The following is a 24188-nucleotide window of genomic DNA, read 5'->3' as shown; positions in this document are numbered from 1 at the left end:
ATTTTCCAGGATAGGGTAATGCCTTAATGTGAGTATAGGCAGTATGACCCGCGGGGCCCATTTAAAAGGAAGGGATAATTGTGTCCTAATTAAGATATTCTGAAATAAGCAAAGCAAAATAAAATGGAATTTTCAAACAGTTGTTGCCCCCAAAGTATGCTCAGGTATCACAAGATGATGAAAATTTAGGACACTATAGGCACCAAACCAACTTTAGCTCAATTAAGCAGTTTGGATTCTCTGCTATTTAGGAGTTAATTCACTTTTTCTTCTGTTTCTGCAACCCTAGCTACACCACCACTGGCTGTGACTCACACAACCTGAATGAAAAAAAAAACATGATTTCATTTTCAATCAGATGTAACTTACTTGAAAGGTTGGATCTCTTGCTCTGCAAATTGAACTTTAATCACACACAGGAGTGTCATGCAAGGTCTAGCAAGCTATTAACAGTGTAGGAGATACATTCTAAATTAAGAAGAATGTACAAAAAAAAGCAAGTTTAAACATTAGATCTCACTTTACAGGAAGTGTTTATGAAGGCTGGCAAAGCCACATGCAGGGAGGTGTGGCTAGGGCTGCAGAAACAAAGTAATGTAACTTCTAAATGGCAGAGAATTGAGCAGTGATACTGCAGGGGTGTGATCTATACACCAAAACTACTACACTAAGCTAAAGTTGATTTTGGTGCCTATAGTGTGCCTTTAAAGGAACATCCCAAACACCTAAACCAATTTAGCTTAAAGTGTTTCATGTGTGTAGCACTCTTTTATTCATTTTACAAAAAAATGCAAACTTTAATAGAGCTGAACACTTTTATAAACCAACCTTCATACTCCAAGCCATCTATGCATGTTTGTTCCTTTGGTGATATATCTACAAATTGTATTTGGACAGTGAGTGTCCCTTAAGCAGCGGTAAACTGAATCACTGAATCCCTTCTGAATCATCCTTACTAGGAAAAAACAAGCGTGATGGCCTATTTGCGGACATGTTTGGTGACTTGTTAAGTAGGATATGGCTAATGATATATTTCGTAATAAAATATACAATACAGTATATAGAAAAATGGCTTTAGTATTACATAGCGTGTGCAAATCAAGGAAATTTAAACAACCAAGAGGTGAATACTCCAGATTATCATCATGTTTTCAGATGATAAAAGCTAGATAACAGTAAGTTAACTCACAGTTTTAGTTAAGCATGTTCCACTTTTCTCTCTGATGGGGTCTGACAGCTGTTTCCTGATTTATTTGTAGTCCTTAAAAAAGAGACCGTTTTTGACTTCAACATAGAAAGACAAAATTACAGCTAATTAACAAGTATATGAAAAAAATATTTATGGAAAAAAAAAAATACACAGATAAAAATAACTCAATTCTGGTGGATAAATAAATCATTGAACAGAAGCCTAAACACTTAACGCATACATTACTTGAATAACTGTGCCTAGGACTGGGTAAGGTTGATTATGCAAGTGTGTTAGTGGAATTTAATATCGTAGAAATAGGTTATATAGATAATTAAATACAGGTTTTTGTATATATATATATTTTTTTTTTTTACCAGTAAAATTAAGGAACAAACATTCTGTGTTATTCACTAAGTTGCAAGTTGTTGAAAATCTTTAAGGGACAGTAGTTACTGTTCCTCTCCCCCCAACCCCTGCCTCCGATCAAATCCTGATATAGGGAGTAAAACTCATTATTACTATTCATGTACAACTATTCTATAACATTTGCAAACATATATTAAAATGTTTTAACACACTGCTCATAGTTTTGATTTTCAAAAATACAGTTTTTACTGTAGGTTTATAAACATTGTTTAATAAAAATAATTTGAAAAGAAAAAAAATATATATATTTTAAAAATGCATATAATTTCCTGCTTGTGTGTTGCAGTATAGCTTCCTTTTCAGAAGGAAATGAAATAAAAGGGAATTGACTTTGCAGACTGCCGAAAACAGTACAAGCAACCATTAAAAAAAAAAAAAAAAATACTTTAAAGACAGAGCTATCTTTTAAAACCGTGCGTTCGTGATAAAGCTAAAATGTCATAGCAATATTTCGCAAGAGTGGAGAGAACACACCAGGCAAAGAGGAAAGCATTTTAGACCCACTTGCCTTAAGATTAATGAAATGTTTTGAAATTCTTTACTACTTATTATTTCTGACCCTTTACACTTTAGTTAATAACACAAAACTAGAACTGCCAGTAACTTACGAAGAAATATACAATGTGTTTGTAAAGTAGGGATGTAGCCAGATCCCAGCAGAATTCTCTTAAATCCCAAATACTCGAACATAACATTTGCTTTGCTATACCAGTGGTAAAAAAGGTAATGTTTCAGTCTAGGGTTCGAGTGATATCAGCCATGTCAAAGCTATAATATCCAATAGGCACAGTTAAGACACGTAATGCTCACTTTTGTTCTATTAAAAACAAAAAAAGTGATAAACTGAAAACAAAAAGTGCTAAGCTTTATTTTGTACACAAGATGTAGAAAACCACTGTGCTTCATAAAAAATGTTCATCACTTGGGTTGAGAACAAATAGTTTCACTTTAATAAAAAGAATTAAAAGGAAGCAAATACAAGGACAACAAAAAGAAAGACATTATATGAAATTAACTATCTCTGTTCAGTGCTCAGGTGAAATGCTAAGAGATAGCATCCCCCCTCACAGTCCTTTGGCATCTCTAGAAAAGGTGCATCTGTAAATTGTTAAATATTCTGCTAAAGTGTGTTTCTCGTCCTATATAAACGGGAGAGAGGATATAAGTCCCCAACTAGTCACAAAAGACCATAATAACCGCGGTCATTTCCAACTATGACCGTTCAAACGCTACTAGCATCTATGGTTCAACTGTGCTCGGATGACATGCCATGTGACATTGTTCATTGCATATTCAAGGTAATGTATAATAAAAGAGGTTAACTTACGATATGTTTAATGGTTATTAATTTCATTATATAAAAACATAAAATCTTTAAGGACGTATCCTTGTAATGGAATGAACATGGAAAAAAAAAAATAAACAAACACAAAGGACTAAGCGCATGTTGTACCTCTACTCTCCAACCAATGACGAAATTACCGTTTTCCTAGAAATAGGTTGCCTTGCAAACAATATTTCCCAAACGAATATATAATTCTAAAACAAAATAATACATGTATAAAAAGAGTAGCTGTGTTACAGTTAATGTTTATCGAGACACTCCTTTCTGGGGTCACTGGAAAAAACAAATGAAAAAAAAAAACAAAAACAGAAAAAAACAATATTGCAATTAAAAGGTACATAGATATTGCTGTATAATATATCTTGTGAAACCAGATAATGATTTAGATAAATATACTTATTAATAGTTTGTTTTGGCCCAAAGAATATACACGGCCAATTGAACAGAACATTTTAGGCAATAAAATCAATAAATATACATAGTGGTGGACGCAAAGATCAAACAAGACAAAAACACTAAATGAATAATAAAACAAAAGATAACATAGGCATTATGTCAGACAGATCTGCAATGCAATAACTCAGTAACAAATTGCTAAAAGCTGCAAAGATATACATATGGCACCCTGCACTGTAAATAACAATTAAAAAGCACAAAATTATCAAGATAAAATATTAAATTAGAGCTATAAAGTCCAGTGTTATTCACTCAAATATAATAGAAGTGTAAAAAAATATTACAATAAAAAGCACAGGAAATGTCATGTTATCATGTGAGGCTGGAGTGGGTACGAGGCGCCTGAAACGTTCAGGGTATGGCACTGCCAGTGATTAAGAAAACTCGGCTGGTCGACCCCAGGACGTGGAGAGAAAGTTTAAGTCTTGTTGGCAGAGCCAGACGAGCGCCTTATCTTTATGGACATTCGGCTTTTGCTGGTCCGCGGTAATGTAGGTGATGCCAACTCTGAACCATCACCCAGAGTCAGTACATTTTCACTCTGTTCATTTGTTGTGCAAGGGCCTAGAAAAAAAAATTAAGAATCTTAAAAAAAGTTTATGGAAATCTTAATTTTTCACACAAGCTTGAGCAGCACAGTTAATATGCTTGGAATTTTCCTTTAAATATTGACCGTATTGTTCATTATTGCTCCACAAATTGTATTTTTCCTCTCTGTGACAATGCTAGTTTATTGACCATTTCTATGTGACTATCTATTCTATATCAGTCTGCGTGTTGACTCTGATTGATCACACTTCAAATATGTTTTATGATAACTATAAATACAATAAAAGAAGAAGAAACATTTTTTTTTTTTTTTTTTTGTCAATCTTTGTTTTATTGAGGCATGTTAGGTTTCGGGTACAGAATAAAGAGGGGAAGACAATAAAAAGTTGTTACAAGTCGGGAGTGTCACATCGCAGAACACATTATCTTCATGATTCGACAGCCTCTTTTTTTTTTTTTAAAGAAAAACAAGTATATAGCGGCATAGCATGTGTAACCATAAACAGTGCCTATCTAGGTGAGTTAACAAAATAAAGAGTCCGTAAGCTATATAACACCATAGATATACTGTAGGCGATTTAAGTGGCAGGTTGAAAACATGTGACGGTAACTGTATGTTGCTTGCAACTGCGCTACATATAGGCATGCATTTGCTAGACAGTGGTCTAATCATTGAAAGCTTTGATATTAAAATTAAAGTAAAATAAAAATAAAAAATAAAAATAAAAATTAAAACGAGAACATTTTTGGTCTATGCTTAGGATTACATAATAAAATAAAATAAATTATAACATGCTAGGTTAAACTTTTGTGTGAGAGTAGGTAGTGTTTCCTCAATCTGAGCTTAGCACGGAGAGCATATATTAGGGTAAACATGCTGAACTACACTAGCAGACATAATAAGCGTGAACTCGCATATAAACGGACACTGCACCTTTTAGTTTATCGTAACAGGGGATATAGACAGTGAGGGGATAAGACAGATATTAAAAGGGACAATTTTATCCTACTATCCAAGGTGCCGATGTTAGTTACTGACCAATATGTATGGTGAGCGCTGTAAAAATAAATGCCTCATTTAGAGGGACAAACCCATAAAGTCAGAGAGCATATAAGTCACTGAGTCCCCTCGTATCCATGTGTAACTGAGGTTGCCGCTTGAAGTAGGTCTTGTACCATTCATACCCACGGGTTAGTGGCACGGTGATGCAGGCGGTTGATGGTGGCCACATGGAAAACAACCTTGGGTGGCTGGGGACCAGTCCTGCGGCGCGAGTCTAGCGTCAACCGATGCCGGCGCTCGGGGGCCTGTTGCAGCTGTTGTGGTGCGGTGGGAAGTAGGTGCAATGATCAGTGTCTCTCCGGCCCCAGGCCCCGACGAGCGTTCGCATCTCCGCTCCACGGATCCTCACTTCAGGGGCTCCTCTAGGCCAGGGGCTGCCCCCTTCAGCATTCCATAGAATGTGCACCACTGTGGCTCCTCGCTTTGTGGTAGTGGCGTTAAGGGGATGGTATGGGTTCCTGGTTCCCGGATCAGGTGAGTGACTAGTGTGGGGGCCGTATTTGGCGTGGCTTCTCTCGTGCATATGTGGGTCCGTGCGTTTGCCCAGACAGCCAGACGTCTGTTCAGGTCTGTGGGGTCGCTTGTCGCTGCGGATCGTGGCGGCCTTTCTGGGTGCCTGCGGAGGGTACCTGTAGTGGAGGCGACGGGTTTTCGGACGGAGCCATGTGGCCACCAGCTTGGCAGCCAATCTGTGAGCCATTCCGCGATCGTGCAGCATTGCCCGGAGGCTCGTGCAGAGCCGATCGAGTGCCAGTAAAGGGTCTGTTGCTTGTCGGGCACGTGTGCTCCGCCTCGTGGGCCTACGATAGACGGCCATCTTGGCTTCGTCCCCGTCTAGTGCCTCCTGCAAGTGGGTTTCCAGGTCGCCAGTTAGCTGTGTGGGTTCATAGATTGCGGGTGATTGGACCGGGTTAACCCCCACCGGTCCTGGGGGGGGAGGAGAGGCCCGATACTTCAGGTGCCGCACGCTTTGATGAGTAGGGAGAGCGGCCGCCTCTCCCCTGCACCGCGTCGTGTAGGCCCCAAGCCTCCGATCCACCGATCCAGCGTTCTTTCCGGGTGTGTGGGGTATCATTCTGCTCCCCATCTTTGGTGTCGTCGAGTAAGGTAAGTTGGGGTTCAGGGTCTGGGATTTTCCCCCCGTTTTCCGCTGTAAATCAGGACCGGGCTCGGGAGCTCACAGATTTTGCGTCTAGTCGGCTCCCCGGTCAGGCTCCGCCCCCAGAAGAAACATTTTAATATCTAACGCAAATTTAAGAAAATATATAACATCCCAACTCACTAAAGTTACACTATATGGACAAACGTATTGGGACACCAAACCATTACACCAACATCACATTCTAAATACACAGACATTAATCAGTCCCCCCCTTTGCAACTATGACAGCTTCCACTGTTCTGGGAAGGCTTTCCACAAGGTTTTGGAGTGTTTCTGTGGGACTTTTTGCCCATACATCCAGTAGAGCATGTTGGTTGAGCAGTTCTGGCTCGAAATCTCTGTTCCAGTTCCTCCCAAAGTTGTTTGATTGTGTTTAGGCAATGGTCCAGTCAGGGTCTTCCACATCAAACTCATAAAACCATGTATTTGTGCCCCAGTGCACAAAGCAAGGCCCATAGTCATGCTGGAATCGAAAAAGGCCTTCCCCAAACTGTTTCTAATAAGTTACAAGCACAGCATTGCCCAAAATGTCTTGATATGCTAAAGCATTAAGATTTCCCTTCACTGGAAGTAAGGAGTCTAGTCCAACCCCTGAGAAACAGTTCCATACCATTATTGCTCCTCAGGCAATATTTACAGTGGGCACAATGCAGTCAGGCAGGTAACGCTGTCCAGGCATCTGCCAAAGCCAGACTCTCCTATGAGAATGCCAAACAAAGAAGCGTGGTTCGCACTCCACAGAACCAGGCTTCCACTGCTCTGGAGTCCAGTGGAGGCGTGCGTTTCACCACTCGATCAGTCACTTTGCTTTGTACTTGTTGATGTGAGGCTTGCATGCAGTTGCTCTGACACAGAAACCCATTCCATGATACTCCCGCCGCACAGTTTTTGTGCGGATATTAATGCCAGTGGAAGTTTTGAACTCTTCAGCTAAGGAATCAGCAGAGCATTGGCGACTTTTACGTACCATGCGCCTTGCACTCTGTGACCCTGCTCTGTGACTTTACGTGGTCTTTCGCTTAATGGCTGAGTTGCTGCTGTTCCTAAACGCTTCCACTTTCTAATAATACCAATTACAGTTTATTGTGGAATATCGAACAGGAATTTAATATTTGTAAATGCTGACTTGATGGCAGGGTGCTTTATTTTATAAACCTGTGGCAATGGGTCTGATTGAAACACCTGAATTCAATAATTGAGAGGCGTGTCCCAATATTTTTGTCCATATAGTATACATCGCCAAAGGCTGATAAATCGGAACCCAAGATCTGTTATGGGGAAAAAAAACTATCAGCATCCCATCCCTAGGAGTGCTAGAAAGTGCAGATTTACATGTGTACAATTGGAAATCTCTTCACCTTACTATATCCCGACAGTGTGATCATGCAGAGCTGGCTCTGGTGTTGGGGTTCTCTCTCTCCTACTGCCACGTAATGATACCCTGTTTTTGTCATTAGTGGACTGCACAATAATGCTATCTGACCACATTTATAGTAAGTGTATACATGTTTATTACATACTTTTCGGCATTGTTCTTGATTATTTTTATTTTTTTGGGTATATATTTGTTTAAAAAGTGTTTCCTTGCTGGTTTAGAAAAATAATTATCAAGTGATGCATGTCCCTTTAAGCTATGGTTTAAATCCCCAGAGGGCAATAAGAGGCAATCAATAAAACAAATAAGTATAGTATTAATCAAACCTTGATTGGTCATGGTTCTTGAACTAAGGGGTCAGTACCCCCACATGATGCAATTAGAAGATATAATTTTATGAAACGGTTAATGTAATTCCAGGTTTATTAATAGGCTTGCATTATTAACAAAACATTATTTTACTGCTTTAAAAATCTGAAGCAAGAATAATTTAAAAGATATGCAAGCATGAGCAAATACGAGTCATTTTACCACAATAATCTGACTTCCCAACGCATTTCAAATATCAGTGTGCGTAGGGAAGCACTGGTATACAATGTAAACTTACCGTAAAAAGGTAAACAAATAAATGTAGAAAAATAACACAATGGCTAAGTACTGTATACGATTAAGCTAAAATTGCAGTCGTTGCGGATCTTATACATACCAGAGTACCGCAGTTAGCTTATCCTTATACAGATGTCACGGCCACTTAGTACTGCAACCAAGTGTGCAATTAGTAGTACCCCATTTTCATGCATAGTAAAAGGTGTGAAATCTAGTGTTAGGTTTCAGTGCAGATGTTATCTTTTACTAGCCATGCGGTGATTTGCAAACAAACACAAGCAGAAAGAAATAAAAAAAGGAGACTGATTGGAATGCTTGGGTATGAAGTGGACGTAGAAACGAGTATTAAGTCTTACCTCTTACAAACAGAACAGAGATTTAATGATCTAAAGAAGGAAAACAATAAAAGGAAATAAAAAAAAAATACCAATCAAATTACTAGCAGGAATTAAGCAGATCAGTTGGAAATCACGAGAGAATGAAAGATAAGTTGAATACAAAATTAATCACAGTTCAGGCACCCACAATCTATGTACACAGAACACAAGATAATAATGTTATTTACAGACAAACAAATGAGTTCTTAATTTCTAAACTGGATAAAACAGAATGTAAACGAATATTTCAAAGTTGATTTCACTCCAAGATGTCATCTATTGCTTAATTTTACTCTACAATTACCAAAATCGGGTCAAAGTACGAACTTGTCACCTCAGGGCATCGTCCACCATCAGTGCCATCAGTTAAAGACAATAGCATGTTTTAACGGAACAATAGGCATTACAGATTAACTGAAAATAATGAGCAACATTTGCCACCGGACTTAGAAAATGTACATCTCTGTCTTAATCTAGGTTTGGAACGTCAAGTGAAAAGATCATTATATTCATCCAAAGAGTTATTAGAAAGGCTTAGAACAGATTAACCTTAAATAGAATTTGGGGCCATTTGATGAATCCATGACATAGCCGTATTGGATTGCAGCTGGGAGATTATTTGGACATTGTACTTTATTGAACTCAGGACCAACTCGTATATAATCAGAGAACTCTAATAAAATATATAAAGAGATAAATATTGATTGTAGTATACAAAAGAATGACTGCATGGCTTACGTAACTGCAGAACAAAAATAAAAACACCTCCAGGGCTGCCAAGACATGTAGCATTCATTTTTTATATTTATTTGACCATTCTATCTTTTAGCTCGGACAGACACTCCAGTTTGGACTAGACAAATTGTATTTCTTTTATTACATTACGTAGATAACTAAAAGCAATAAAATGTAAAATTATTTTGGAGCAAATAAGGTTAACGTTTCATGTTGGATGGCATTTAGCGTGGGTTTATGGTGCTAAACTGGCGATCATCAGAAACAATAAATAAAAATGGACTCCCTGGACACAACTAACTGTAACTGAACCTACACACTGCAGCTAAAATGGGTTTCGGTTTTGATAAGCCAACACGTGTTTTTGACAAGGAAGCCTTCCTGGCATGAGGGTGTGCGGCTAAAGAGGCAGGCATAAAGGGCAACAGTTACCTCAAAAAGATCCATCAATATAATAATCCTTTAACAAAGTTTTTAAAGGAAACAGACACTGCTAGAGTCCTATTGTGGAGTGTATTACACAAGTGACTTACGTGCATTAAGCAGGAGATGATTTTGCGGGGCTGGACAGAAAACTTGTGCAGCATAGTCCTCAAAAGTGGTGGGCTCCAGATGTTGTTGAATGATTGAATCCAAGTACCGCATCCTCTCCTCAAAGCTTATTATGGTTTTGAGTTAAGGGGACAAGCATAAAAAGCAAACAAACAAACAAACATGCTCATGGCTCATACCATAAACTTAAAACTTAAAAACCAATACAGTAATACAGTTATACAGAAAAACTGATCAAGACAACAAGCATTCCACGACTAACTCATGTTTAAACAAAGGTATGATTTGCAAGAACAAAACAAATAATTAAATAAGTGAAAACTAAGTGATTTATGTTAACAAAAACTGTAAAAGGTGCAGTTGATGGTCTCTCCAATCTCCCACTGACTAAAGAGAATAAATCATTTATTTACTTGGATTGCGTTTCCACGTCACTTTGATGAAATACTATTTCACTTTGGATGCCGATTAGATAGTACGGAGCCTACAGGAAGCTATGCAAATGTGTCAATTCTAGATTTTAAGTTTAATGGCTAATAAATTCAAATGTTTGGAAAATAAACACACTGGGCCAAATATAAAAAATAAAAATAAACAAACCTGTGAATATTACACATTTTGGGGGCTAAATTAAAAGAGAATAATCATTTCTTTGTTCAGTAAAAAAGTAGCCCATTCCCTTTAAAGAAACAAACAAGCCCTGTCAAAAATGTCTATTCCAGTATGTAGAAAATGGGATTACATTAACATGAAAACCCAGAAAGAAACATTCCATTCAGATCCGTCTTCGGTTTGAAGTTCACTATTTCCAAAAACGGTCAATCCAAACAATGCATCAGGTTTGCAAACAAGGTAGCATTATCTTAAGTTGAAGACAAAACAAATACACTGATCAGCCACAACATTAAAACCACTGACAGGTGGAGTAAATAACATTGATTATATTGTCCCAATGGCACCTGTCAAGGGGTATATTAAGCAGAAAGTAAGCAGTCAGTTCTTGAATTTCATGTGTTAGAAGCAGGGAAAATGGGCAAGCAAAAAGATCAAGTACACCCCTTTATGGGAATGATGTGGATAATGCACCCTGCCACAAAGCAAAATTGATTCAGAAATGGTTTGAGGAACATGACAAAGAGTTTAAGGTGTTTCACCACCTTGCAACTTGCAGGACTTAAAAGGATCTGCTACGAATGTCTTGTTGCCATGTACCACAGGACATGTTTATAGGTCTTGTGGAGTCCATGCCTCTCTGCATCAGAACTGCTTTGGCAGGAGGGACCTATTCAATATTAGGCAGCTGGTTTTAATGTTGTGGCTGATTGAAGTAGACATCTACTAGCACAGATAGAAAAACACAGATGCATAAAACACCTCTGACTGGGATGCACAACATCACAGACATACAAAATGAAGAATTGAGCACTTTTGTGATGTGACAAAGCTCTTTTAGCAAATAGTCCAGTGAATGTGAGAGCCACAGGCAGCTACATACAATTATCAGAAGAAGTAACTAGCCTGCTGTCTGTGTTACTGCAGGTTCCTGATCTGGCACATCTTTTTACCATCCTCCCACAACTTTTCGAGCCTTCCCACTGTGGGTCTTATGCAATCTTTTAACTGTTCCACCACCGTCATATGCCATCAACTTGTTCACATGTGGTAACCTACCTTTAAATAAAAGAGCAACTGTTGATTAAACTTAAAATAAATGCCAAAAAAAATAAAAAAATAAAATCGACCTCCACATATAAGATGGCACAGAAGGTGGTCTGTAAACCAGTTGGTCTTATTTTGTAAAATCAAGTTTCTATTTTTCTGCCAATGATTATTTCCTTCGGATCCTCATTTTTCCAATGTAGTTGTAGAAAATTCAGTGTGAAATAATACAAAAAGAGTTATAACACCCAATTTAGGGTTTCATCTTTTGTGTAGAAAATAAAATACTTGACTTTGAAATGTTTATATTTGCTGCATGTTCAGCATTATTCTTGCATGTGTATCAAGAGGTGAGATTACACTAAATTCATCTATGTTGGTTATGGTTGCTCAATGTTTTAACAGTATAAATTATTACAGGTAAATGATTTAAATGTATCCTAACATCTCTTTATCCTAAAACTAAGCAGCTCCATTTTCACTCTCTGTCAATCATCGTTAAAAGCTCTGTTCTTTGCACCTGGCAGTCAGAATCAAGAGAAGAGGAGACATTAAAATTTAATTTTTCCCTTTAATTTGCAATGTTTACCTTGTATGAACTGGATTGCGAGGTCATGTTAAATCTTTAACAGAAATGTAACAGAAAATGAAGCATCCCTTGTAAAAAAATAAAAAATACAAAAATAAATAAATTATGGAATAAAAACAGCTTATATAAATTAGAGGAGGATTTCAATGTTTTAGCCCATGGTATAATTTTCTGAGAAATGACAGTTCCTCATGCCACATGCAGCTCATTTTACAGGGCCCTTCTCATCCACCAACACATACATCACAGCTCCCGTACGTTACTGATTTTGTTCACGCCCCCAGAATCCATGATAATTGTATAGCATAGCTTATTGCTACGTTTTTTTTAAAAGTCCATTACACTCGTAATAGATTTTAACAGAACATATGAAGATGTAAACAAGACATACAAACAACAAACAAACTGAGATACATAAATCAGATCTAGACCTGCTAGGTACACATGATCCACAACTGTTTTAATTCCAATGACACTTTGCAGTAAACGTAGCAAGTTAGCGGGCTGATAAGATTTATACGGCTTAATTAAATGTACTGAAATAAATAAAGTCTGCAATGCAAAAATGTGGTATAAATGCAATTTTAAAATTAGCCTGATTACTTTCTTATTACTTTCACGTATTCAAGCCTTACACTTACTGGAAGGGCTTGCATTTTATTATTATTATTATTATTATATAAATTGCTATGTCCCCTTCACATGTTACCCCTCCTATTCACAAATATGATAACAGTTCAACAGACAACTCCCATTTCCACTTGAAAGCTAAAATCCCTTGCATGGCTTTGGCAAAACTACAGAATATACATCACAGCTCTCATATGTTACTGTTAGTTTGTTCACACCCCAGAATGATAATGATAATTGTATAGCAATACTTATTGCACTGACGTTTTTAAAGTCCATTAAACTCATAATAGATTTTAACAGATCATAAAAAGATGTCAATAATCATACAAAAAAAACAAGCCATGATATATAAAATCAGATCTAGACCTAGGCTAGATCCACAACAGTTTTTATCCCAATGACACTTAGTCAAACGTTCAAACCAGCCTCTCCACACTCCATTCCCAGATTCCCAGATCTACTGCAGATGATCAGAAACAACCCACTCTTATACGTCACAATTGGTCAGACTCAATTAGAACGTTCAGTAGACATTCCCTTTTTGTATTCTCTTTATTTACAATCTCTGTTTTCGTGATGGAGAATCCTGTTGTGCTTACATGGACTCCGATAGAGGACAGTTTCAACATCACCTCAAAAACGCATACGGACATTTGCACAACTTAAAGATAAGTTCCATAACGGTATCAAAATCCAGAATAGGGTCATTAACATCATCCTACCTCATCTAGAGGAAAGTAATTAACTGTCCCCACTTGACCTCTTTGCAAACAAAGCTTCCCTAATCCATTATTCTGGTAGCACATAGGGTTCCCCGTGTAAACTTGATGACTACACTGACCTGTGCAGTCCAATAAACTCATAATAGATATGAACAGGTCATAATAAGAGTTTTTTTTTTTTTTTTTTTTTTTAAGGGGCAACAGCCTTATGGCTGAGGGACAGTGTAGCATTAGAAATACACAACACAAAAAAACCCACAATGAATCTCAAATTTAGCTGAACCAACTTTCCAGTAACAAGTGAACTTCCTGGAAGTAATACAAAATGTAGAATTTTACCAAACTACCTGTGGTTAAGAAAGGCAGCGCTGAGGAAACCAGTAAGGTGAGGGAAATAGTTTTGGAGGGTTTAGTTTAACTCTTTAACCCCTTAAGGACACAAGACATGTGTGACATGTCATGATTCCCTTTTACTACAGAAGTTTGGTCCTTAAGGGGTTAAGTGAGACACATCCAACTTTCCAATAGTTAGGGTTATTCTTCATGTCTTGTGATCATGGGGGGGGGGGGGGGGGTTGGGGGAATATTAACACAGCTATGTCTTATTCATCCATTTGCAGGATTATTTACCGTATTTTTCGCTCCATAAGACGCACCTCACCATAAGACGCACCTAGTTTTTAGAGGAAGAAACCCAGAAAAAAAATATTCTGAACAAACTGTCCCATAGTGTTTCTTACTATGGGACAGTTTGTACAGAATATTTTTTTTCTCCCCTGTCCCATAGTGTCCCCCCCTTCCATAGTCTTCTCCTCTCTCCCATAGTCTTCACCCACCCCCTCCCCATAGACTTCATCCCCCCCCCTCCCCATAGACTTCATCCCCCCCCCTCCCCATAGACTTCATCCCCCCCCCTCCCCATAGACTTCATCCCCCCCCCTCCCCATAGACTTCATCACCCCCCCTCCCCATAGACTTCATCACCCCCCCTCCCCATAGACTTCATCCCCCCTCCCCATAGACTTCATCCCCCCCCTCCCCATAGACTTCACCCCCCCCTCCCCATAGACTTCATCCCCCCCTCCCCATAGACTTCATCCCCCCCCTCCCCATAGACTTCACCCCCCCCTCCCCATAGACTTCATCCCCCCCCTCCCCATAGACTTCATCCCCCCCCCTCCCCATAGACTTCATCCCCCCCCCTCCCCATAGACTTCATCCCCCCCCCTCCCCATAGACTTCATCCCCCCCCTCCCCATAGACTTCATCCCCCCCCTCCCCATAGACTTCATCCCCCCCCTCCCCATAGACTTCATCCCCCCCCTCCCCATAGACTTCATCCCCCCCCTCCCCATAGACTTCATCCCCCCCCCTCCCCATAGACTTCATCCCCCCCCTCCCCATAGACTTCATCCCCCCCTCCCCATAGACTTCATCCCCCCCCTCCCCATAGACTTCATCCCCCCTCCCCATAGACTTCATCCCCCCCCTCCCCATAGACTTCATCCCCCCCTCCCCATAGACTTCATCCCCCCCTCCCCATAGACTTCATCCCCCCCCTCCCCATAGACTTCATCCCCCCCTCCCCATAGACTTCATCCCCCCCTCCCCATAGACTTCACCCCCCCCCATAGACTTCATCCCCCCCCTCCCCATAGACTTCATCCCCCCCTCCCCATAGACTTCATCCCCCCCTCCCCTCCCCATAGACTTCATCCCCCCCTCCCCTCCCCATAGACTTCATCCCCCCCTCCCCTCCCCATAGACTTCATCCCCCCCTCCCCTCCCCATAGACTTCCATCCCCCCTCCCCTCCCCATAGACTTCCATCCCCCCCCTCCCCTCCCCATAGACTTCATCCCCCCCTCCCCATAGACTTCATCCCCCCATCTCCCCATAGACTTCATCCCCCCATCTCCCCATAGACTTCATCCCCCCATCTCCCCATAGACTTCATCCCCCCCCTTCCCATAGACTTCATCCCCCCTCCCCATAGACTTCATCCCCCCCCTCCCCATAGACTTCATCCCCCCCCTCCCCATAGACTTCATCCCCCCCCTCCCCATAGACTTCCATCCCCCCCTCCCCTCCCCATAGACTTCATCCCCCCCCTCCCCCATAGACTTCCATCCCCCCCTCCCCTCCCCATAGACTTCATCCCCCCCCTCCCCATAGACTTCCATCCCCCCCTCCCCTCCCCATAGACTTCCATCCCCCCTCCCCTCCCCATAGACTTCCATCCCCCCCTCCCCTCCCCATAGACTTCATCCCCCCATCTCCCCATAGACTTCATCCCCCCCCTCCCCATAGACTTCATCCCCCCCCTCCCCATAGACTTCATCCCCCCCCCTTCCCATAGACTTCATCCCCCCTCCCCATAGACTTCATCCCCCCTCCCCATAGACTTCATCCCCCCCCTCCCCATAGACTTCATCCCCCCTCCCCATAGACTTCATCCCCCCCCCTCCCCATAGACTTCATCCCCCCCCCTCCCCATAGACTTCATCCCCCCCCTCCCCATAGACTTCATCCCCCCCCTCCCCATAGACTTCCATCCCCCCCTCCCCTCCCCATAGACTTCCATCCCCCCCTCCCCTCCCCATAGACTTCCATCCCCCCCTCCCCTCCCCATAGACTTCCATCCCCACCCCTCCCCATAGACTTCATCCCCCTCCCATACTGTCCCCCTCCCCTTGTCCTATAATTACTTACCTGTCTTGCAGCGTTGGCCGGCAGCACAGGGCGCACCGCGGTAGTGGAACTTGAATTTCATGTTCCGGTTTCCGGCGGGACTGAAAGGAAGTGCGCACTCAGCTTGTGCACACTTCCTTTCAGTCCCGCCGGAAACCGGAACATGAAATTCAAGTCCCACTACCGCGGTGCGCCCTGTGCTGCCGGCCAACGCTGCAAGACAGGTAAGTAAAGCTTCACATTCGCTCCATAAGACGCACAGACATTTCCCCTCACTTGAAGTAACTGGTGAGGCCTAAACTGTGACATTCCTAACAATTCACACACTAGTAAATAACCCTGGACTATTGATTAAAGGAACACTAAACATTAGTGGGTTTGTGGGACATGGTAGCCACCATAGGCGTGCGTAGCCTATTGCATTAGGGTGTGCACCCTAAAGCACAAACCTGGCGGAGCTGCTGTCTGGAACCTGGCGGAGCTGCTGTCTGGAGTTCCCCGGGTCCTCTCCTGCCTCCCTCCATGCTGCTGTGGGCCGGTGAGGTAGATCTTTGATCTCCCCGCCGGCCCATGGAGGCTTAGAGCAGAGCCGGCACTCAGATAGCGCTGGTTCTGTGTGAGCCGACAGGGGAGAATAAAGTCCTGGGGAATAAAGTGTGGGAACTCTCCCAAGATCCCCCCCCCAAAAAAAAAATAATATACATTCCAATGTGTGTGTGTGTATATATATATATATATATATATATATATATATATATATATATGTGTGTGCACACACACACACACACTGACACGCATACTCAGACACACACACATTCAGACACACACACTCATACATTTACAGACAAACATACACACACACACATTCACATACACTGACACACACTCATACATTCACAGATACACATACACACACACACACATTCATATACACACACACACATTCACAGACACATACACTGACACACACTCATACATTCACAGACACACATATACACACACATTCACAGACACACAAATTATTATTTTTTAATTAAAAAATGTCCACCCAGCCTCCCTACCTGGAGTGCTGGCGTGGACTTGTCCCTGGGGTCCAGTGGGTCGGGCGCCTGCCTTCATCTCAGCTGCGGCGAGGGAGCTGTGTGTTCTCTGCTCCCTCTAACCGCGCGGGCTGTCTGCTGTAGCTGGGAGCCGGACATGACGTCATATTCCGGCTCCCGGCATCAGCAAACGGCGCGTGGCGAGAGGAAGCAGAGAGCACACAGCTCCCTCGCCGCGGCTGAGATGAAGACAGGCGCCCGACCGGCGGGTTTGGGGTCCATCACCTCTTGCCCCCCCATGACAGGGGGAGGAAGGGGGGCATTTGGGGGCGCTGAGTGCCTGCAGGAACGGTGTCCCTGCTCATAAAAAGTGCAGGAACTCCGTTCCTGCAGGACTTAATCTATAGGCGTGCTGCGGGGATTAGGGTGTGCCCAGGCACACCCGGCACACCCCGTGCGCACGCCTATGGTAGCCACTGATATTGCTTCATCCGACTTAAGTAGTTATAGTGTCTGGAGTTCCTTGTTGTTAAATAATTTCAATGTTTTAATGGTAATTGAGAGTCCCCAGCAACTCACCCCTTCTGTGCTGCTTGGGCTAATGAGGAAGCATTAGCCTGAACAGCAATTGACAGCGGAGATTGGTTGAGTGTCAGCTGATCGCTTTCAGACTATCAGAGCATCCACTGCTAATATGATCTGGTATTACTAGAAGAAAGTGTGTAAGCTCTGTCAAAGCCAGGCATAGGCAACCTTCGGCACTACAGATGTTTTGGACTACACCACCCATGATGCTTTGCCAGCATTATGGGTGTAAGAGCATTATGGGGGATGTAGTCCACGACAATTGGAGTGACGAAGGTTGCCTATCCCTGGTCTAAGCCATACCTCCAGTAGTTGTCAGGCTGTGGGTGGCCAGGGGTCTTTAGTGTTAAACTGTTCAAAAATGGTTTAACACCAAACAGAGGAACTGTGCCAGGGGTCTTCAGCCGCAATAACCAATTCAATTAGATTAAAAGGTTAAAGTGCCTGTAGTGTCCTATAGTTGAACTAGGTGTTTGAAGTGTTCCTTTAAAGAGACACTATAGTCACCAGAACAACTACTTATTGCATTTGTTCTGGTGAGTATAATCATTACCTTCAGGCTTTTTACCGTAAACACTGCCTTTTCAGAGAAAAGGCAGTGTTTACATTACAGCCTAGATATAACTCCACTGGTCACTCCTTAGATGGCTACTAGAGGTGCTTCCTGGGGAAGTGCTGCAGAGTAAGCAGTACTGTTATGGGCAAATGCAAATATTACAAGTTTTAGAATGAAATGTTGTATTTCTTAAACTGTGTACTTTGTCTTTAAGAGATATTGCAAATTGACCAGGTGTTAGAAATGGAACATATTGTTTCTCATAGATGTTTCTTTAAGCAATAACCTCAGTGCATAATATGTTTGCGCCAATTTGTCCCAGACGAATTACAATAACAATAATGCATAAACAAGCTTCAAGGCTATACTACGACTCTTTCAGTACACAATATACTGTGGTAACCCCAAGTTAATGGAACTTCCCCAAATCCGGGAATCTCCCACGACTGTGCACTTACGTCTTAGTATAAACAACAGATAAGCTATTCAGACTTTAAGATGCCATCTTGAACTAAGTCAGGAAAATTTCCATGACGTATGCACCCTTTAGTTATTGCCTTGTACCTTAAGGGAGGTCCTAAATTGATTTAAAGTAGACAAGTTACTTTTTCATATATGAACTATGGTGACTCTAAAATGACGACACTTAAGGTATAAATAAGTGTACTTTTAAATGTTAAGACACAGAGGAGAGACTTGGAGACAGACGCTGCTCCATCTTAAAATGACTGAGAGGCTGACATGATGACATGTTCAGAAAGGGTATGTTAACCTATTAATGATATTTGCAAGCATTTAATTTCATCTTATAAACTCTGCTATAATGGATTTTATATGTCTATATTTATATTTTTATATAATAAATATCTAAAAGACAAAATCTATGGCTTCCAAGACAATCCTTATTTTATATTGTATTCTCAATTATTTATATATGTTAAATAGAGGATCTCTTACTAACTATATAAAATTATGGCTAAGATATCTGTATGGTTAGCCCTACTAAGTTCTATGCTTTAAGACATTATAGTGGTAAATAAGGGAACCGCCAGCGGTTACAGTACTATCATTCAGTGTCCCCACCTTCTGCATGCAGACACTGAACTTTCCTCATGGAGATGCATTGATTCAATTCATCTCTATGATTAGATGCCGATTGGTCAGGGCTGTTTTTGACTTGTGCTGCCTCTGCCCCGATCTACCTCCTTGACAGTCTCTGCCAATCCTATGGGGAAGCATTGTGATTGGCTGAGACCACCACATTTGATGATGTCAGCAGACAGCAGGCAGGTCAGGGGCAGAGGCAGCAGCTGCAGCTCTGAACACATCTAACAATTTACTATATTTAGGGAGGCTGGATGGCGATTTTAACACTATAGGATCAGGAATACATTTGTGTTCCTGACCCTATAGTGTTCATTTAAAATGTAAATAGTCTGGAATACAAAATTACTTAAAATTCAAGGTCAAAAAAGTCAAACTGGAAAATTCTCCATGTTAGTGGCATTTCCAATTTGACAAAGTTAGCCTACAATTTGAAATTCACTTTTAACCCCTTAAGGACACATGACATGTGTGACATGTAATGATTCCATTTTATTCCAGAAGTTTGGTCCTTAAGGGGTTAATTCCCAACTTTAGTGTACAACTCCGAGTGTATCTGTAAATCGGACTGCTAAGTTTTCCAACAGCCTTAGGAATTCAATATAAAGTGCCCATAGCCCAGCAACGTTTGAATACCTTTGCGTGTACCCTTTCCTAAAAAGAGCAGTGAGCAGATGAGAGACTAACTAACCTCTTTGCCACACGTACTGAAAGAACATTTTCGGGGGCCCATTAAAGTCATATAATCCATGCATTAGAATTACAAACTACACAAGACTACAGAGATAAAGCATGTTTTACAGAATAACTACTAATCATTGAAAGTAGTGGGCTTAAATTGAACTTACACACTATTGAATTTGCCAGTCATCATGAGAGTTAATGTGGAGGATATAAACTTTAATATGTGGTAGCACTTTTGTTGAGAGTACTTTGCCCGCTTTGTATAGTGTATATTAATCTTTTGATTGGAGGTGCATGTGCTTGTCTATGTAGACAAGGAAGGTTCTGAAAGAGGAGTTATTCTCAGCTGCTGATTTCTTTGTAGTTAATAGAATCCTCAGATTCACAGCGGTCTTTCTAGTACATGAAATACTACCCTTTGTGTATTACCAAAACTAATTTTCTATTTGGCTGAAAAGGGAAAGGAAAAAAAAAAAACAGTTCTTGCTTTTATCTCCTGTGGTGCTTTTCATTATATTTAGTACGCTCAACTTCCAAGCTATTCCTTTGAGGGGAAGTGGGGAAAAAAAAAGGAAGGGGGGAGTGGGGGGGGGGCTAAAATGAGCTTGTTAGCACATTGCAAGACCAGTATCTAGGTGGGTTCTCAAAATCCTCACTAGTTTAACTTATCACTCTAGGCATGCTGGCAATCAGACGCTTTCAATTGATCACTCCTTTTCACACTAAAAATCAAAACTGCATTAACACAAACACGCAGGAAAAAAATAAAATGATGTCACATTTATTATATACTCAGAATTTTAATCCTCCTAATGTGTGAATCTAATCAGCACTTAAGAGGCATATGATGATTTTTAAATATTTATGCCAGATTTTAAATAAAGTATATGTGAGTTGGATTAATAAAGGAAGCTTATCAAATATTAAATATAAAAGATGATAATTTGATAAAATCGCCCTAAATCATTTTCTCCTATTCAATGCGAATTCAAATCTCTTACATTAATTGGCATGTCAATCATTAACGCGTCCGTCGCCTCTCTTTGATTTATGAGTATTTCATAAGGATAAAATCTTTATGAAATATTCAAATTGAGGACGCCGACAATTCAATGAAATTCAACACAATCCAAAGATATCATAAGACAAAAAAAAGGAAAATGGCATCATCTTGTGTAGTGCGAGAGTTGGTCTATTGTGGATCTTGTGCGTGCCGCTAGAGTACAGCAGTGATGCGGAAAACTGACAGATGAAAAATTTGGGAACTTGCTAAATAAATTAAAATAAGATGGTGGTGTTCATTAGGGACATCTCCAGGTAAGTAGACTTTTTGCTTCTTCCCACGGACACTGCACACTAATTAGGGATATCACCTTTAAGGATCTTGGTTAAATATGCCAAGATACTCAACAGTGATAGAGTTGCTTTAAGGAAATCTATAGCTAGAACAAGAGTTTCTATTGTATAAAGAACGGCTTCGTAATAACATTTTACCCTGACATTAAAAAATAGCACTAGCAATTTGAAAAAGTGAGAAGGTCTGACAAACTATGGAACTCTTATATAACTTAATATCTTAACTATAATCTTGTTATGAATCACGTTGAGTTGCCCTCATTGTAAGACGACAAAAATATCCTCACTTCAAGTTATTCATGCTATAAGGTAATAAGCAATGAAACTATATTGAAGGTGTAGCTATGAAGCATAGAAACAGTGAAGATCTGCAAATCAATTATAGAAATAGTCTGGTTTCCATCATCTCAGCTGGCAATAAAAGGTAAAAAAACCAAAAAAACATAACCGAGTCCTGAATGCAGAATTATGGGTAATATGGTAATCGATTAAATTAACTTCCTCACTTTTAACACTACTATATAGTTAACTAATGGTTGTGTTAAAAGTGTTTTTTTCCCCCAATTCTCTTTTGTTCTTTATATTGCAAGTATGTAAATTAGTTACAAACAGCACATGCTTTGTTTAACATTAAAAGAGAATATTGAGTGCAAACACGTCTCTTTTAGACAGCTAGCACACTCCCGAGACATCATAGGACAGCTATTCTGCCTCAACGCAGAAGTGTAGAGTTTATTAATTAGCTCTGCTGCTTTTTACATCCCAGTAAATACTGTAAACAAGGAACTGTCTCTTCTCTCGATGTGGAAGTTCCCCTTTAAACATATACAGATTCAGAAATCCATAATTTAATTCTGCAATCAAAGTGACACTACAGCCCCCCCCCCCCCAAAGCACATCAGACATTGAAAAACATATTTTTCTACGGAAGACAGTGCTAAGAATTATCATACATTTGTTATCTCCAGCAAGGTGTTGAATGAGCAGACAGACTACAAACTTCCAATTTGGCAACGTAAGAAATTGGAACAAAACGTAGGGAAAAAAAAAAAGGAAAAATATCTAAAAATAGTAGCACTAGGTATCTACTAGAAACAAAGTTCAAACCTGCACAACGTACAAAGTCTAAAGCCAACAAGGCAGACATCGTGAAGAGTTACATTAAGATACTTTTTCTCTTTGAAAAAGTAGACAGCGCGGTGATCGTGGTCCTTGCATTTTATTACACCACCGGTTTCATCTATATAGATATCTGCATTACTTAGACAACACTGACTACACGTTAGTGTATGAGAGTAGAATGGGCTTCTTAAAATGTAAACATCTGATTAAAGATCCCCTGGTATGCCTTCTTTTAAATCCACAGGCTACCAGATGACTCAAAATCCAGAACAGGTGTCGATGGCTACATAAACGGCGCCCTCCGTAAGACATCTGCCATGACACAGGACGACATTATTAAAAGGTGCTAAATTAATGAGCTGGAAAAAGAAATCCAGCATTAATATTGGAGTCATGCACTAAATCTGACAGCTCTCATTTGAGGCCAAAGGTTGATGTAAGCTTAGGATCATAATAGTCTTATTTTTAAGCATGTTTTCCAAACATTTTGCTTTTGCTGGAAGGCTCTTAACAATCTTTCCAATAAAAGTAAATATCCTAAACAGAAGACCACATGTGACACCCGATATATAGATAACACAATGGCTTGCTAAATATAAAGATACTTTAAACACAATAAGGGAGAGGATGACTGATGTCAGATATGGATACTGTTGCAACAAAATCAGCAAATTAAACCAGTTTAAAAAATACAGTGTCACAAGGTGTGCCTGAAGTGGACATGGTAACATTTCACAACTTGCGACACAATTAGCACAAATGAAAACATACAATAGAAGTGACCATACATGTATATTTAATACGTGGAGTAAATTCGTTAACTATGTTGAATAAATAGTCAGTGGATACAGACATATTGTAATTTAGAAACTCACACCAAGTAAAAATAAAAATCCTTAAACTTTATTACATTTATTAAAAGCGGTACTGAAAAGTTACTATTGTAGGCTTAGGTAGACATGAAGCCAAATAAACACGTATGGCTCTCATGGGAAGCGCAGTGGGACCTTTATACAATGACCCGTCCCCATGAGAGCCATACGTGTTTATTTGACTCCATGTTTAGATAAGCTACAGATGCACCATCTATTGTATGTATGATTCATGATTTTATTGGACTGATGTGTGGGGACTCCACTCAGGTGTTTTGAGCATCCACTGGTACCATTCACCCTTAACTGTGTATCCTATTAACCAGATTAGGTAGGCAGGAGCTGGTAACCGGAGGGGGTGCCACAATTTTACATTTTTCCTACCAGTGACACTGCTAACAAGTACAAGCCTAAGGTGAGCCTGAAGTGTCTGGTTCTAATTTTAGTTTGTGCAAGGTGTAGGTTAACATCTGGGGTTTAAATTAAGTTAGAATCAGATTATTAATTTAGGGTATTAGGGCACAACTCCATAAGCAGGGAGATTGTATTCACTGTGGAAAACTAACACGGCCCGACAGAGACTTTTACCATTTCTCAGGAACATCATTCCTGCAATAATAACCTTATTTCTATAATACCTCCCTAGCTTGCTATGAACGCTTGTTCATAGATTTGTCAAATAACTCCCTGATGCCAGCAAAAAGAATATTGAATTGAGTGTTATGTTACTTTTGTTTC

The 24188-nt window shown here is 40.4% G+C and overlaps 1 protein-coding gene across 1 annotated transcript in view; it reads right to left on the bottom strand.

Annotated features, from left to right (window-relative positions):
* Positions 1–2573: 2573 nt before the first annotated feature.
* RALGAPA1 (Ral GTPase activating protein catalytic subunit alpha 1) overlaps positions 2574–24188 on the bottom strand; it is a 131305-nt gene continuing 109690 nt past the window's right edge. Inside the window, exons 40-41 of the mRNA XM_063439456.1 lie at positions 9820–9944; positions 2574–3983 (exon numbers count right to left, since the gene is read on the bottom strand). Of these exons, the coding sequence (XP_063295526.1) occupies positions 3838–3983; positions 9820–9944 (271 nt within the window). The 3' untranslated portion in view covers positions 2574–3837. The remainder of the gene's footprint in view (positions 3984–9819; positions 9945–24188) is intronic.

Source organism: Pelobates fuscus, chromosome 13 (assembly GCF_036172605.1).
Source record: "Pelobates fuscus isolate aPelFus1 chromosome 13, aPelFus1.pri, whole genome shotgun sequence".
Taxonomy (NCBI): Eukaryota; Metazoa; Chordata; class Amphibia; order Anura; family Pelobatidae; genus Pelobates; species Pelobates fuscus.
Note: the sequence above shows the minus strand (reverse complement) of the source record. Positions and strands in the feature narration are given on the sequence as shown.